This window comes from Telopea speciosissima, chromosome 10 (genome assembly GCF_018873765.1).
Source record: "Telopea speciosissima isolate NSW1024214 ecotype Mountain lineage chromosome 10, Tspe_v1, whole genome shotgun sequence".
In the NCBI taxonomy this organism is placed as follows: domain Eukaryota; kingdom Viridiplantae; phylum Streptophyta; class Magnoliopsida; order Proteales; family Proteaceae; genus Telopea; species Telopea speciosissima.
In genome coordinates, this window is record NC_057925.1 from 55502328 (window position 1) to 55520077 (window position 17750).

The following is a 17750-nucleotide window of genomic DNA, read 5'->3' on the forward strand; positions in this document are numbered from 1 at the left end:
AATAGTGAATTGTTATACTTCACTAACCAGGCATATTGGCGGATTATTTTCCTAACAGCCCATGGGGGGAGTGAATGTTCACATACATGAACAATTCACAATCGTTCAGATGGAACATTCCCATAGAAATGTTCCATGAACAGCTCACAATTGTTCAGATGGAACATTCCCACAGAAATGTTCCATGAACGGTTGTGAGTTGTTCACGTACATGAACGTTCCCTGCATTCGCCGTAATGCTTCTACATCAAGATTCTCATGATGTTAAAGGTTTCGTACAAGAAATCTAACAAATCGTTGAATACATCCAGGGTTTGTACGTGGAATTGGCAATCCGATTCCAGTCAAATTTGATCGGAATTCCCAATTTCTGATCATTTTTAGGGTTCAGGCCGATTTTGGTCAAAACTCATCAGAATCCATGGACATGGAGTACTAGAAATCCAAGCGATCCCATCCCAGATTGACTCACTGGGTTCTGAAACAGGACCCTATAGTCAGTCGTACACTGTGAGTTCACAATCTGAGAAATAGTGGTCACAGTGAGCGTGTGGACCATTCAGTAATTAAGGGAGGCACTGAATGAATCACAGAACGTTACGTTAGCATATTATTAGTGGGTCCAGTAACTGTCGTTATTTCTATCTATAAGGTTATCACTTATCTTTCCAGTTTTCCAGGAGAACCAGCACGGATATGTTTATATGCTCAAGGCTGAGCTTTGGTCATCAATTACTGTACTGCACTTTCTGGTGATAGTGTTTGAATTAATTGAAGTCTCAAAAAACCAACCAACCTGGTTTGGTCGATTTTGTTTTTGAGACAATGTTCTCGTGAGCCACACACAGGAACCTGAGCTAATCAACTGGCCTGGCCTGGCCTGGCACATTGATGTTGAAAACTCAATATATAGGTCAGGTTTTATTCAAAATATCAAAAAAACATTAGCTTTGCACATGCCATTTCCCTTTCAAAACAGATAAGGATAAATGCTTGTTCCATCATTCATGGCCACTAGAATCTTAACAGTATTGGTTTTATTGTAGCAGTTCTTTCTTTCTTTATGTACAGTTCATGATTCTCATGTGTAACCACAGAAAGCTTTTTCTGAGCTTAAAAGATTTCCTTTTGGAAGAAGATTTTAGCTTCTTGCTTGCTTTCAAATTTCAATTTGATATATGTCACCAAGGATCTAAATCGTGCCTAGATCAATCCTTGTCCTGTTAAGATGGTACAGATAAGCATTAGTCTCTCTGGTTCTTAACCATTAGACTTGTAAGGAAAATAGTGTCACAACAAAATGAAATTCATGCTGAAATCTATTATCTTATTGTGTTGCATTTAGGGACGAGTCCGGATCCTCTACTGCCTGCCCCTAATTCCGTGTGCGCCCTACACACAACGGGGAGCGCAAAGACTGCCTCACCCCTGTCCGAGTGGGGGTAAGGCGGTCATTGCGTGCCTCGTTGTGTGTAGGGCGCACACAAAAGTACGGGCAGGCAGAAGTAGAGGATGTCAATTAGGGACATTAGGGAGAGCTTTGGAAGCTCCACAGACCACATGTTTTTTAGGGGATAATGTTCGTGTAACAATGAATGGTGAGTATGAATTGTCACCAACCTATATTGCATAGAAAAAATAAGAGTCTTACATATAAGACATAAGATCATTACATGCGAAGCTAAACTTTTAATTAACTAAAATATTTCAGACCACCTTTTTATATAAGGCAAAGTTTTCCTCCACCCACCATCATAGGGTTCACAAACCCTTGCTAGGGTTTTAGTATGTTCCAAAATACCCTTATGATACTCATTCTCGCCCTCTCTCACCCCTCGGTGAATTAGATCTCATTCATCGTGGGTGGAGGGAACTCGATCCTTTTATACATATGGACAACATTTATTGTGGTCATAGGCTTAGTGTAACCAACCGCACCTTGTTTGCACCACACCACCTATACATTTGATGTCTTTTTTGTTTTGGTAAAGAACACATTTGATGTTGGTTATTATGAGAGGGCATTTTTTTTTTTGTGTCAACAAAGAAAATAAAATTGGAAGAAGGGGTCAAACTTTTTGAAAGAAAAAAAAATGAAAAATTAATGATAAAAATAAAAAGGAAAAAGAACTTTGTTCGTTCAAATTGTGGCCTACATCAGCACTCCTATGAGTCTATCTCTCTCCTGCATATGAAAAAATACATTTGCCTCCATGTTTTGAGGAGGAGAGACACATGGGAGTGTGGTGGATAAAAAACTACTTCTAAAAATAAAAATGTATATGTATTGCGTGTGTATGCAAATCTGTTTATGGGGTCAAATTTTATTCACCTATGTGGAGCAAAGAATTTTTTTTTCAAATTAGGCATGAGCTCCTCTAGAGAGGGAATCCCAACATCCAGACCTTTGAAAACACAAAGCCCATTTAGCAACATCATGAATCATTGGATTTGGGTCAAAAGGAATCTGACACAATTTATCAGACGTTGATCGAACTTCAATATATATATAAAGATTTTTGTTTTAGGGGCTGTTGTTGGTCAAATAGAAATCCCGAAAATTTTGAAAAACCAGAGATGAATATCACCTATTTTGGTCAAAATGAGTCCAAGGGAACTGATCGGATGTCAATTGGACCCCGAGAAAAAAATATTTCATTTTGAGGAATGCTATTGGTCCGAATAGAATCTAAACCCGAGATGAATATCACATATTTGTTCAAAAGAAATCCAATGCAACTAATTGGGCGTCGATCAAACTCTGACAAAAAAAATTTATGTTTCGATAGTTGCTATTGGCTGGAACATAATGGTGGGGTTTTTTTTTTAAAAAAAAATAGATGAATCATCCTATGAAATTCATATCAAATCAGGCCTTAGACAGTTCTATATCAGAAGTGACATTACCTTGAATCCTTAAAAAAAATCAGTTTTTTGAAATAGGTGATGGACAAAATCCCATTAGCTGATTTAAGATTTTCCACTAATCAATAAGAGATAAAAAACATTATTATTATTATTATTTTTGGGTAATCAAAAAACAGATAAATTAACTGCAACGGTAATAGTGTATGCCAAAACCACAGTTTACGAAGAGGACAATTATTCGTCCTGAAACATAGATCTTAGCGTTAATGTTTTACTTTTTACGGAGCACACCCTCTTTTGTTGAAGGTAGGTACAAGCTTCAATGTTTTATTAATTTAAAAAACTACATTTTTAGAGCTTTCCTGAGGTATCAAATGTACCAATTGGTATTATATTATCTCTTAATACACGTTTTATGAACTCAATAAACACCCTTGTGTACAAGAGCCAAGACACATTCCGGGGTTTTCCACGTGCTTTCAAGAACTTGCAGAGTAAGACGAGGACATGTACTTCCACAGTTTATCAATAATTATATTTTGGCAAACACTGTTTATCTATAATTGATGCTTCCAAAAATTAAATTTAAGCATGTTCCTTATCTCTTACATACATCCATACATATATACATTAGTATGTAATAAGCATGGCTTTATGTATTGGTGTTGATACGTATAAGTATTATGTTATTCGATTATCAATACAATTCCAATACGGATCAAGAAAATCAGTCCCAAAGTGGCTAGTTTTTTAGTTTGCACTCGATACGATCCGATACTAGCCAATCCATATCGGTATTGTATTAATATTGGCAGTGACTAATATGGGTATCAAAACCAATACCTAAAAAGCTTTAAAAAAAGAAAAGAAAAAAAAGGTGTTGATATAAGCCATACAATCATGTTTTTCTTTTAGGAGAAGGTAGGGTATGCCATCAACTTTCGATAAACTAACAACATACACCAATAACAGGGTTGGACATAAGAGATTAAGAGGGTCTTTTCCAAAGGAGGAGTGAGGATGACACATGCTCAACACCCTGGCGGCCTTTCCTTAAATCTTTTTTTCCCCCTTATATTTAAAGTTTTACAATTTGGTAATGATCTAGTGATGAGTTGTTGTTGGATTTGCGTGGTGCCTTGTCGGCCATGCAGGTTTTTGGGATTGTGAGGACCTGACAGGTTGTCTGTCACCTTGGTGGGAATGCACATGGTTATGTCAGCCATGCCCATCCATCCTGATCCCTGCAGCATCATGGATATTTGTTATGTGTCCAGCTGTTCTGTTGGTTGTATCCACAACTTTTATTTTTCTGGGCTTGCCCATAACCTTGCTGATGCTTACGTCGACTTCGATTACCTTGCCGCAGTTCTACTCGGCACATATGGGGATCCCTTTATTGGCACGTATGTGCATGCGCTTAAACCAAGTAGTGTTTACAGCATATTTATTAGGAAAGTGTTTGTGAACCAACCTCTAGCCTGAATGACACTGTCAATGGCATATGAGACCAGGTCAATTTCTACTCCTTGGTTCTAGATATCGTATATCCAAATCTCGTGTTTATCATGTTATCTATCCTTGTTATGTATTCTATTTTTCTTTGTTTGGCGTTGGGCTCGCTTCAATGAATAGCCTTGCTTTCTTAAAAAAAAAATGATGATCACTTCTTTGGAATTGAAATAAAACATACTGAGCTCAATTCCTAATCCATTCTAGGAACAGGGAGGTAAACTGTTATTTTCACAATGACTTTGACAGTTTGACCTCATATCCAATCAAATGTCAGATACATTATTGGTTTTTTTTTTTTATGCCTAAGATCCAAAATGCTGCATTCTAATAGGTTGTTAGCCGGACTGAAGTCATTACTACAAATAGAGGACTACACCAATTAGGTAATTATGGTTGAAGCTTATAGTGAGAAAATTGATAGTGTTTGGTAGGACGATTTGGCTCTTTTATCACATAAGCAATCTTCATTCTCTACCAAAGTGGATGGGCTTACACCCCACGTGCAACCATGGTCCATAGACCTAGTGGAGTAAGTTTTGGTAGACAGTACTTATAGTCTACCTAAATAGAACCGGGTTCGAACCAACCTAAAAAATTCTTCAGAAGGTAAGATTAAAGTACTCATTCAAAGTAGTGGGACCCACAGGATCCCAAAATTGGGAACTCAAAGGTCCCACTAAAATATCAAATCATATCACATCACATCAAAATGATAAGAAACCATAACCGTCCGATACATCTCTGATCTCTCACGTTATATATAACCACAAAATAACAAAACAATAACTAAGTAAATAGTTTAACAGAATAGTGAATGTTAATCATCTTATACATTACATCATAAGCTGGTCCCACATCATGTGCATGTCTTCCTGGAATCTCAGGCTTCGTCCTTATAATTCTGACAAATCCGACGGTTAGAAAGTGACCATTTGAATCAGTAATAGTACTATCCAATTAATAAAAAAAAAGATGATGGTCCAGTGTCTACTCTCTCCACCGTCGTTCACCCGTTCAATCAATAAAAACGCTTCACTGTAACGATTCCCTCTCTCTGTTCTCCACTTGCAATTACAAACACATAAATCCACTCGTCCCTTCCTCTTCCCCTTTTCTCTATCTTCTCACCTTCTCTCCTTTCTTCTCGTTCTCTCTGCCTTGCAGAGAAGCAGAAAAATGCCGAATATGCTAGCGAAGAACCTCCATCTCTGCTTCTCTAAGTGCAAACGCCCGGTAGTAACTGAATCTCCTCGCACACCACTCGTAGCGAGCGATCACGAACGCAGCACAGAGACAACGTCGATCCTGGTGAAGAATTTCAACTCGTTATATGATCTCACCTCCGACTCAACCTCTAAATCAGTGAGTCGTTCCAGCGATAACTTCTCATCATCAGAGTACTCCGAAGACCTACTCGAAACTACAATCCCTGATTTCGCCACAATCTTCGCTTCACAACGCTTCTTCTTCTCATCCCCTGGTCGATCTAACTCCATCGTCGAATCGCCACTGGAATCCCCTCCTGAATCAGAAGAAACAGAGAAACTATTGAGTGGAGGAATTCCTATCTCCACGTACTCACCAGATCCTTACTCGGATTTCAGGCGATCAATGCAGGAAATGGTTGAAGCACGCGAATTGCTTGACGTGAAGGCTGATTGGGATTACCTTCACGAGTTGCTCTTGTGTTATCTCACTCTTAATCCTAAGCAAACACACAAGTTCATCATCGGCGCTTTTGCAGATCTCCTTCTTAATCTCATGACAAAATCGACGGAATCGGATGTCAACAACAATCCTTCCGGCTCCGACATGGTCTCCGGCCGGTGTACGATTTCACGGCGGTTGGTTTAATTTTTCCATCTCATAAAAATTCTTATTTCACCAATACATTTTCCATTTTTAGGAATTTCAGTTGAGATATATATGATTTGTTTTTCTCTTTGGGTAGTTTTGCTTCTGTAACTTTTGTTTGTCTGTATATATAGTCCTTTTTATGATCTTGTCTTTATAGTTTCCAATCTCTCTTTCTCTCTGAGTCTATCTTCATCATTATCACTCTCTTTTTGTTTTTCTTCCCACAGTTTTTCTACAGAACAGATAGACGATCCTTGATAAGACTACTCAAGAGTGGATAGAGATATATTAATTAATTAATAATAAGGGTTGCTTTGTTAGGTTAGGTATCGATAAAAGATAAAATTTATGTCCAACCTTGTCTATGCATTAATTTGCTATTTTGCTCTATGGTATGGATCCAGAGTGACTGGTTCAGATTGTCTCATTGGTGCACTTTAAGATTTGGCCGACTGAGAGCAAAAAAAAAAAAAAAAAAACAAGAAATGGCAAACATAAACAGAGAGAGAATCTCAATTTTGTCCATTTTTAATTGTTAATAATAACTTGGAGATGAGTCACTTCGTGCTTATGAACAGTTAAACTTGGGATTAGTCATGTTGTGCTAAGTGTTATCTGTGAACTATTGTTCTGGCGGTTCATTCATAGGTTACTGTGACAATTTTTCTTTTTTAAACAGAAGACACGTTGTCTGATATACTAAGACTTGGGTTCCATAGTTGATCCCTAATTCCCGGTAATCTTGTCATATTACTGTTTTATAATGGGGCGTTGATCTCTGCCCATGAGTGCACGGGCCACAAGTTGCATCCAGACACATGGGGGAGGATTGGACCGTCATTATGGCCATTAAGGGGGTCGGGTGATTATTTCACTCACCCCATGTGTCTGGACACATCCTGCGCCACCAGTGCATAGAACATTTCCTCTATTAGGTGCCAATGGGATTTTACACTTTCTCACCCATAGATCGTATACGCTGTTTTGGAGTTCGAGAAATTATTCATTCAACTATAAGCTTCACCACTTCCTGTTGAAGTAAAAGTACCACCCAATATCTCGGAAAATTATCCTCTCAAGTTTCCTGTCCGGTATAGTTGCCTAGTGCCTCTAATAAGATGGGATGAACCCTATTCGGACGGTATGTTCCGGCAGGGGATAAGGTGGTTGTTTCTGCCTCTTATGAGAAGAACCGTACGAACTATACCGGATAGGAACCTGAGAGGATAAAGATCCCCCAACATCTGGGAGTATTAGTAGAGATTATTATTATTTGGTAATGGAAAAATTCATTCAAAAGAGATGAGAAAAAAATATCTACATCACTGCCATGGGGTACTACGGATAATCTGTTTGTCATGACCCGATTGGCTAACAACTTAAAGACCTTAATTACATCAGTATCATGCAATACAAGAAAAACTATGTTGCAAGAAAGACAAGAAATATCCAAAAAAGAGGAGACAAGATGTCACAGCCATAGTCCCTCAACAGGTTCAAGAAGAAGTGCCACCGGATCCTTCAAATCTATCCAGATGTTTAAAGTTTTCCATTCCATTGCAGCAGCCTATTTAAGCCCTTGAAGGATACCCTGAGATTGTACTGCAAAACAATGGCCTGTCATCTGAGACAGACTAGGCATTGGGTACCAATTGCAAATAATCAATCCATCGGTTGGTGTTCTTAATGATCAAAAAGGATTTGGTTGAGACTTACATTTGAGAATGCGATTCTGATGAGACCATAGAAAATAGCAGAGATTATTGAAGAGATATTCTGATAATGATATTTTTGTATAATACATAAATTTTTATAGTATTATTTTTATTTTAGCAGACAAAAGAAGATCACCCTCTATTGTATGAAGGACTTCAAAATCGTTATGATTACTGTGAAAATATAACCAACCATGTTTATCCAAAAAGCAAAGCCCATTATTTAATTGTAGAATATTGAGAGTTAAAGAATTATAGTCTTATATTAATTTGTTCAAGTACTTGGCGTCTTCATATACTGATAATCTTGAAGAGCTATCTTCACTTAATGCTTTACGGTTTTGAGTTGGACCCTTCAACATGGTGTTAGAGCCTAGATCTTTATATTATCTTTTCTAAGTTATTCGTCTCACATGTAAAAATTTTTTTAGAAATCTTACATATAAAGTCAGATATACCAAAGCTACACATACAGTGGACCACATCCAAATTAGTAAGGAAACATAGGGTGATGACAAAGCCTTTCAAATTTTATCTAGATCCATCCTCAATCTTTCACATGTGAGGGTAAATGGTTTAAATGTGAAGAGTTCTAGTTTCTAACTGAACTCTCACATGAAAGATTCCAAGGTTGTCTCCTTTCCAGAAAAGTGGCTGGTTTAATCGTATCCTATCAGTCTCATACTCATATGCAAAATCATAGCTCCAAGTGTATGGGGAGCCCACTTAAAAGGGATATAATAGAATCATTTAATAAGGCCAATTCTCTGCTCATGCTTGGCAATCCATTCACCGGGTAAAACAAAAGCATGCTCAGTGGGAGATTTGTAAATACGTGAGATCCGCTCAGACAATAATGTATATTTTTGAATCTCCTAAAGACATGAGGAGAATATGTTCAGGAACCTTCTCAGTGATCCGTATGCTGATTCATTTCGATTCTCAATTTAAAAAAAAAATCGGCTTCTTTTGAGTGGGTTTAGGCCAATTCTTACCGAGTTTGATCGATTTCTAATTCCGCTTACTAAAACCTTGAATGAAACATAATCAAATAATGGGCGAGGGATAGACACACGACAATAAACTATCGGGTGATATTAAAAAAACAACGCAATAGAATGATGATTTTATAGAAGAAAACGAAAAAAAAAAAGAAATCATACATGCAAAACAAGATTTTATGTGGTTCACCCTTAAAAAAGAAGCGATATCTACGATCAAGTGATAGTACGAATCCATTATTTTAGTGAAGAATAATACAAGTCCTCTCTCACATTTCTCAAAGAGATAGTTACAATATATAAGAAAATTCTAATCTAAAAAGTACAAAACTACCCTTAGAGACACACCAGGTCAGGTTCGAGATGTGAACAAAAAATAAAATGAAATATATATCAAATCAAAGATCCCGATAACCTCTACATGTTTAGGTCATTTACACGCATTTTAAAAACAAAACGATTTGCCGAAAGAACATCACAACATTTTTTAGACTAAGATCAAACTTCACCAATAATAGATGACACCAATAAGAAAGCGGAATGGGGGTATCACACAAGCAGGTCAAGGGTCATTTCAAAGACGGGAAAAGAGATACAGACACAATAACAATGGTTTACAGTGTACGATAGTGTGCCCAGCTTTTCCCTCAGATAATATAGTTGTTCCATTCACTCCCCAAGAAAAAATCCTGCATGAAATCAAAAGTCACCTTAGACCAAAAAAAAAGATCATATTATGGGAACATCATGAATAATCAAAGACCAATGATTAATTTTATCCGTACATAGGTCAGCTGATAGAGATAAAGTAAATAATAAAATTTGTAATTTATTTATTTTTTATTTGGGAGCCCAGTAGAAGAAAGATGTATGACATGGGTCACGGTGGAAACTAGGAGAGGTAGATCTAGAAGACCAGAACCCACTTGCATATGAGCAATGTGGGCAAATGTGGAATAGTAGAGTAGGATAGTTGAACGATACAAACATGTTTAATTGGTAACCCAATAATAAACAATATTAGTTAGCTAATAGTGAAGTTATTGTCTCATCTAGACAACTAATCTTTATGAGAAACAACAGACAAACATCTAATGTTTAATTAATAATTAATTAGCCACATAGGTGTAGAGAGAGAGAGACCTTGGTCTGCTGTTCCCCTGGCAAGGATAACGATATATTCTTTCAATTTGTTGGTTTACGCCTAATTCTAATCTTTAAACTTACAATAAATGTTACAGACGGACCAGATGTCCAGCATCCACCAAGGGGCCGAGAGGGACCACGACTTGAGGAATCGGCTGGATCTGATTCCTAATTCAAAAAATCGGGTCTTTTTAGAAGTCAGGTCGATTCCAGAATCAATAATCAGGTCATTTTTAATTTCAGGCTAATTCCGGCTGATGGAATCGAATTCAAATCCATGGAGGTCAATTTCACGAATTTGAATATCGGTCCCTGTCGATTTTTCTGGTCCAAATAACCAAAAAATGGGTCTGAAATGGCAGAAATCGAGATAATCTTGATATGAATATTCCAAATTTAGTATGTCAGAAATCGAAATCAGTCTCAGCCAATTCCCGATCCAATTCACATCGATTTTTGAAACCCTCATCTAGAGAGATAGAGGCATCTCACATCTGCATACCCTCTGAATCTTAATTCAAGAGGTGAAAGGAAACGGAACAAAGTGCACAGTAGAACAAATTTTAGTCCATCAAAGGAAGGAGTCCAACTCACATTCACGTATGCAAACATACGAGAACGGCTCCAAGCTGTTCAGATGGAATCCACTCTGTGGGACCCACATGGAGTGGATTCCATCTGAACAGCTGGGAGCTGTTCTCGTACGTTCGAGTACATGAACGTGAGCCCAACACCAAATGAAGCAAAAGAATAGAAAGGAAACTTTTCCACAAGATGTTTAGTTGGATGTATGGTGAAAAATGTCTACAAATTATCATAGATTTCACTCATCATTAACTTATAATGAAACATATCTTAAGTTAATTTTATTGAGGGTGGACCTTGGTGTGACAGTTAGGTTTGCTCCATTGCGGGTTCGAGCTCTAGAAATAGCCTCTCAGCAATAAGGGATACATTATGACTCTCCCCAAACCCCATAATAGTGGGAGTCTCGTGCACTAGGTATGCTCTTAAATCTTAAGTTATTTGTATTGTTCACATCTTTGTAACCACTATTTCAAAAATCAGAATTGGATGGTCAGCCCTGAATATTTGGAGCGGTCTATTCTAAGGTTTTTGGGATTAGATTGTTGGGTATTTTTCAGAATTAAGGGATCGATTCTGGCCGATCCAAGAAACGGCAGAACCCGATTCAACCCGGATTACAAATTTAAAATCCGTAACTTTAACCAAATGAATTGAATTACATTTCTGTTGTTTGTTTCTTCGTTGCAGATGGAGGATTTGGACCATATACGGCAAACTGCATCAAATAATAAATAAAATTGATTTATAATGGCTATACATTCTATACGTACACGCAGGACATTTGATAGTGATGGGATTAATTTGATCTTAAGTAGGGATGGCATTCTAAATCAATTTTTTTTGGTGGTAAGTGCATTCTAAATCATTGAATTCAGACTGTAAGAGTGCAGTACCTAGAATCAGTGAACTAAAACTGGAATTTTTATCCTCTCAAGGGTAGTGCACTGCCTAGTACACCTTTAAAGTTCATTGAATGGTGTATCTCATCTGCGCATTGGATTTTATCCTCCCAAGTAGAGTGGCCACATTGATCATTATCGTCTCTTGTTTCCTGTCCGGTACAGTGGTCCAGTTCCTCTCATAGGGGACGGGAAATAACGACCTAACCCCCTGCCCGAACACACTGGCTGAGAGAGGTTAAAATGTCATTTCCGCCTTACTACGAGAGGAACTAGACCACTATACTGAGTAGGGAACAAGACAGAAAAAAAATTCTGGCCACATGCACTTCAAAGGTGCATTGAACAATGCACCGCACTTAAGAGGATGAAAATCCGCTATAACTGAGGTTATTTCGGTGATAATAGCAAAACCCTAAAATCTAAAATCAACCCAAAAAAACCCTTCGTTTCAAACCATTCAATTTGGGAATCTTATCTATCCCTCCAAACCTTCCCAACCCAAAAACAGAAAAATACACTGCTTCCACTCATAGTCTTCTCTGTCTCTGTCCCACATTGTGCTTTGGCACTAGGAGTGAAGAAGACTCAAGTAAGGGCACTAACCTTTAATCGTTGACCCATATAACCTAGTACAAAACTTGATCCATTCAGTTTGGCAAAAGTTTTCCTTCACTCAAAAATCCACCATCATCATTATCGCCAACCCTCCTTATGTGTTGGAGCTGGAGGTCAAAATTTTCCTTCACAATTCCCTTATGCCCCCATCCAAATGCAATGATGGCCATCAGTTAAGGTTCTAGTAAGTGGAATCAGGAGTCATCCCTTGACTTTGCTTCTCTTCCTTGTGCTTGATTAGCAGATTAGACTAGATAATGCATGTAGGACCATTTTAATTTTTCTGATATATAAATATGGAAAAAGGATTCTGTACAAGAGCGTGACTCCTGCACCTAGACACATGATGGGTTGAAATGACCGCCCGTCCCACTCCCACCCCCATGAAAAGTAAAAATCCTATCCCTGTTTATGCTTCTGCACGCGCTCCCATTGGCCCTGCGCTGGTGCAAAGGCCATGCTCCTAGACAAAAAACCTCCACCCTATAATGATTTGTTGTGATGTTGCCTTCTGTTTATAAAGCCTTGATGTTTATAGGGAAAATTATTATAGATGTTTTTAATTAGGTGCATCTATTCTTTTATTCTCTTATAATATCTTGTGCTCATCAACTAGAGTGGAAGTTTTGTAATATAATTTGTAGGTCAAGGCTGGCTTTGATGTACTATTACTAATAAACAGTAGCTTAACATGTCTTTGCACAATCATATCATTCTTACTATGTGTATACTAACCCTCATATTGTAGCACAGTTGGACAGAGGTTAGTTCTTTTCCCCCCAATCCAAAAAAACATACAAAAAAAAGATGATATAGTTATGACAGACAATATAGATCAAGAAGTGCCTAATATAGTAATATCTCAGTCCCCTGCTTACCCAGATAGCATGAGAACCATAGTTATCAAGGCAACACCTTGGATGCCTTGGGCGCCATGGCGGTGTCGCCTTGAATTTTGACCCTCTAAAACGCCATGGCCGCCTTCCCGCCTTGATAACTATGATGAGAACATGAAGATATAGTTGTGAATGACTTCCCTGATGAGATGAGGAAGGCCTTCCATGACCCCAGCTACCTGAGACCAGAAACCCAATGATTGTCAAGTTCCCTACTGGCTACATGCAGTGGTATCCAAAGAGAACAAGCCAATATAAATACAGAATTAAGCTTCAGCTGTTAATTCACACCTTGGGCATGTTAGTACCAAATTAAGCTTCAGCTGTTGATTCACACCTTGGGCATGTTAGTACCAAGAACAGCCAAACAGTTTAACCAGTTGCACTTGCAAACATATTAATAGAAATTAGAGACAGGTCCCTAAGAGTCTTATTCATATGCGTGCACCAAAGGATGGATATTTACCCTTCAATTATTTTCTACTTAAGTGCTTGGTCAATGATCAGTCATTCACTGTATAGAGAATAAGGTTATATAAATTTAGTATAAACACCAACAACTGTTCAACCAAAATTTCATTTCAACAAAAATAAAATAATTCATCAGACAAAAAACTCAATACAATTGATTATTCATTCTTAGCACCCGCAGGACCCACAAGAACTCCTTGAGCAGAACCTTCCTTCCGACCTCCATCATCCTTAACCTCACCATCTGATTTTCTTATCCTGATTTTATATTTTGCTTCAAATTCAGCAATCTCCTTTTTCTTCTTTTCCAAGGCTTCATTTAGCCGAGAAATCACCTCCTCAAGACCCTCCTTGTTACGCTGGACTGCTGGTAGGACCTCCTTGATGGTTCTCTCCACCAGCACACCTCCAATCATCCGGTAGCATCGCCTGGATGGATCAAGTGGCTGTACGGCTCCAATCACCAAAGAGTGCTCGCTCACTTCCATCTCCAATTCTGTAATTTTTGAGTGAAGTTGGTTGATTTCAGACCTCATGTTGCCATATATGTTGGCAATTGCCTGCTCATTCACTGGTTCCTTACCATCACCCTCAGCTTTGTTTGACATGGCTGTAAACCTTAGGGAATTAGACCAAAAGGAAACAAAACAATAATTATGAAATCTTACCCCCAAAAAATGAATTTACGTCCTTTTGGGGGATTTTCACAACTCACTTATGTAAGGATAATATTCTTTGTAGATCAAGAAACTAAAAAGAATTATAAACATTCAGTCAGTGCATCTTATACTAACAGAGTTACTATTTTCAGTTTGCAAACCACAATAAGCTATTTGCTGCTAATATATGATAATTAAAATAACCATACTTAAGTATGTCATTTTGTCATCTGAATATTATGCATGTTCATGCTCCCTCTAAGAAATGGAATCAAATATTAAATTAATAGAGATAATCATAAACAAACACGATGACCAAGCATCTGGTAAAGGATAAAACCTACTAATAGTAACAGACATTTCTCAATGGCACAATAGCGAATTCAATGAATCAGATAGAAACCAACTAACAAACCACCAGGCTAATCCAGCAGATGCTGTAACGAGGAGAGGAGAGTGGGAGAGCAATCACCAGCAGACAAAAGAAACGTGGAAATTTCTTTCAAGTATGACACAAACATCTTTTCTTTCACATATCATTTTTAAAAAAAATTTATCAGTGAAAATTCAAAGCACCACAATCCATAAACAGATGTAATCCTTACTTCCAAGAGAATTTTGAAAAACTCATGGTCATTAATAAAAATAAGGGAAGCAGTTTTCTGTCCGGGAGTGTGGCCTACGCTAGCACTCCCATGTGTCTATCTCTCTCCTCCTTAAAACAAGGGGGTAGAAGTGTCTTTTCAAATAAGGAGGAGAGAGATAGACTCATGGGAGTGCTGGCCTAGGCCACACTCCCGGACAGAGAACTTTCTCCCTAAAAATAAATTCTCCTTTTCTTCCATATTGAGAAACTGACTTGATAAAGCAATATACACTCAAGGAAAAGAACCATCTTAGACCTATTTCTACCTCCAACACACTTTTCCCACCCACCAAACACTGCACCACATTTCTGTAATTCACTTGTAATTATGCACTAAGCATCAACTCAATGAATACCAATAGGACTAGGGGGAGATAAATAGGAGGAATGGAATGACATACTTCCCCTCCTAAACTCAAGCGTCCTTGAAGCCACGGCTTGCAATGTCTGTGCAGTGATGTATAGCAAAATCTCAAGCACAGTTTCTCGGCCGGGTATCCTGCACCTCGCGCTCATAATATTAATATCTACATTCAACTGCGCCACGGAGACACGGTCGAAGCACACCCGTCCAGTATGCTTCTTTCAGGACATGCTCTGGTCCCGGGTGTCTTCCCGTTGTCTTCTAGCGTTAGAAGAAGTTGTATCCGTCCCGGAGATCTGCAACGTCCTCCCACGCCTTTATTTTTATTTCAAATATGGGACAAACTGAAAGAAAAGACTGACCCATTTGGTGACTTTCATGGTCGCCTTCACTGAACCGACTTGGATCTGAACTACGATTCAGATCAAGTCTTACCGAAATTGGATTTCCTTTTCATGCCATATGCGCTTAGACTTTATTTTTTCCCCTTTTCTCTTCCCGGTCCAATACATATTTTAAGAATTTCAAGATATTGTATGAAATTAAATAATAAGTAGTGCTTTACAATTAAGAGAGGGATGTCATAATTTTCATTACAATGCAATAAAAAGATGGAAAAAAAATCAAAGAGTATTTGTAAGTCTGGAGCTCCCTCTTCATTTGTGCTGAAGAAGTGCTAAATTCAAGAGACTTTAAGATTTACAAGAACAAAGAAAAAGGAATAATAGGGATTGAAAAACTTCTATAATCAGCATCACTCTAAGGACTCACTCAGGAACTTCACAAGCGGGGCAGGAATTCAAGCAACTAAAATAAAATGTTGTGATTAAACAAACAAGTATTAAAATGGATATCATTGTATGGATTGATTCAGGCAACTAGAAAAGCAAGGCTACTTAACCCTGATCATTGTAAAAATTGATTCAAACAACACATTACAAATTAGAAGCAGATTGATTCAAGCACCATATAACAAAACAGAAGCAAGACCGGATGAATTACTTATCATTGTTTTAGAGTCTGAATTTGATGGCTCTTGCCACCAACATTCATAACCCTGGATTTGGGTCCCCCATAGCCATTAAACGTATTGGGTTCAAATTGATTGGGGACAAACAAAGGATACATTCAAAAGATCAAAGTTAAAAACCAGCAACGATTTGCCTCCACCCCCCCCCCCCCCCAAAAAAAAACAAGCTTCAATCAACTTGCGATGAAACCCAACTGCCGGATTACTTCAGCTAAACCACACGCACACACAGCGGGAGAAATAGAAAGAAGGGCTTACCAACTGTTCGACGGACGGAGTGGGGAGATGGTGGGTAGGGACTAGTCGTCGATGTCGGCTGCCCGAGTAGCGAACAGAGGATGGGAGGGCAAGAATTTCGGGATGCAGGCTTGGAACGGGTTAGGAGTTGGACTTTGGGGTTCTGGTCTTTGGCGGAGCGGAGATACCAAATTACCAATCTACACTTCTAGAGAGTGCTGTGTAGAAGCATGATTTTTTCATTTTAGATATTCGAATCGGATCAGGCGTTTCGGCCTGATTTGGAACACACACTGATCCAGCCCGAATTGGATCGCTGACATCATCTAACTCGAGCTGAATCGGAGACATCGGACAACGCACAGTTTTTTTCGTCCTCACCCAGGATGGAGGGAGAATCTCTTCATCCACCATGATGTGATCCGGACTCTAAGAGGTGAGTTTCATCATTAATTTATGCCGTTACTGTATGAAGTTGAAAAAACATCTCAATCCAAAAGTGATGTTGTGGTTTAAAATCTTCCCACCTCAGTATCGAGTATAATATAAATGAAATTTGTCCTTTTTTAAGGGAAAAATTTTCCTTTCATCGTACAGTAAAAGGTCAGCCACCATCTTAAGGTCATTAATGCCTGTCTCCTTTATGGGACGAATTGATAATGACATGCAATCCGCTTATGCGAGTTTTCTAAACACATTGGAGCAGCCTCCTGGCTAAGTTTAGGGCTGGAACCCAAACACCATTCTTGCCCATTTCAAGGGATGATTATCTGAACTAGATTTTCCAGACCACGAAAAGAGTATTAAGCAATCGATTATGACTTAATTAGGTTCCTGAAGGGATGAACATTTGAAAACATTCTTCCTTTTTTTTAATCAGAAAATGTAGATCCCTTCAGAGGATCGAATGAATAATTAGCAGAATAGGTAAATCACTAGTTCTTCTACCTCTATATTGTTAACCAAAACCCAAATTGCAAGAAAGGAACTTAGCCATAACTAGTTGCCCACCTGAATTTTTGCTTGTGCGAAAGTACTCAGACAGAGGCATTTTTTGGGATAATCTCACGAATGATGTTTTTCATTAAGCAAAACTAGCGCATCTCACACATGAGTGTAACCTTCCATAATTATGGAACAAAAATCGGTACAAAATTCCTCTTTAATAAATGATATGTTGGGCACATTGCAGTCGAGTAATTTCACCATTTAATCAAACTTTCCAATTGTTGTTCCAATT

The 17750-nt window shown here is 38.2% G+C and overlaps 2 protein-coding genes across 4 annotated transcripts; one reads left to right on the forward strand and one right to left on the reverse strand.

The window, feature by feature from the left end:
• The first annotated feature begins 5421 nt into the window (after positions 1–5421).
• On the forward strand, positions 5422–6394 carry LOC122641693 (transcription repressor OFP11-like). The gene has a single exon (XM_043834981.1). The coding sequence runs from the start codon at positions 5560–5562 to the stop codon at positions 6235–6237; it is 678 nt and encodes a 225-aa protein (XP_043690916.1). The 5' UTR covers positions 5422–5559; the 3' UTR covers positions 6238–6394.
• A 7127-nt stretch (positions 6395–13521) lies between these two features.
• LOC122641481 (probable prefoldin subunit 2) lies at positions 13522–16646 on the reverse strand. Of its 3 annotated transcripts, none has more exons than XM_043834729.1 (2): positions 16532–16646; positions 13522–14192 (listed from the first exon to the last, which is right to left on the reverse strand). In XM_043834729.1, exon 2 carries the CDS (start codon positions 14180–14182, stop codon positions 13733–13735), a length of 450 nt encoding a protein of 149 aa, XP_043690664.1. In that variant the 5' UTR covers positions 14183–14192; positions 16532–16646; the 3' UTR covers positions 13522–13732. The 3 variants fall into 3 exon arrangements, with proteins under 3 accessions (XP_043690664.1, XP_043690665.1, XP_043690663.1); XM_043834730.1 differs by having other exon boundaries at positions 13522–14206; XM_043834728.1 differs by having other exon boundaries at positions 13522–14184; positions 16532–16645.
• Between the last annotated feature and the right edge of the window lie 1104 nt (positions 16647–17750).

Bases quoted from the DNA above. Each gene is read 5' to 3' on its own strand.
- LOC122641693 (XM_043834981.1), top strand. From the start codon at position 5,560: ATGCCGAATATGCTAGCGAAGAACCTCCATCTCTGCTTCTCTAAGTGC.
- LOC122641481 (XM_043834729.1), bottom strand. From the start codon at position 14,182: ATGTCAAACAAAGCTGAGGGTGATGGTAAGGAACCAGTGAATGAGCAG.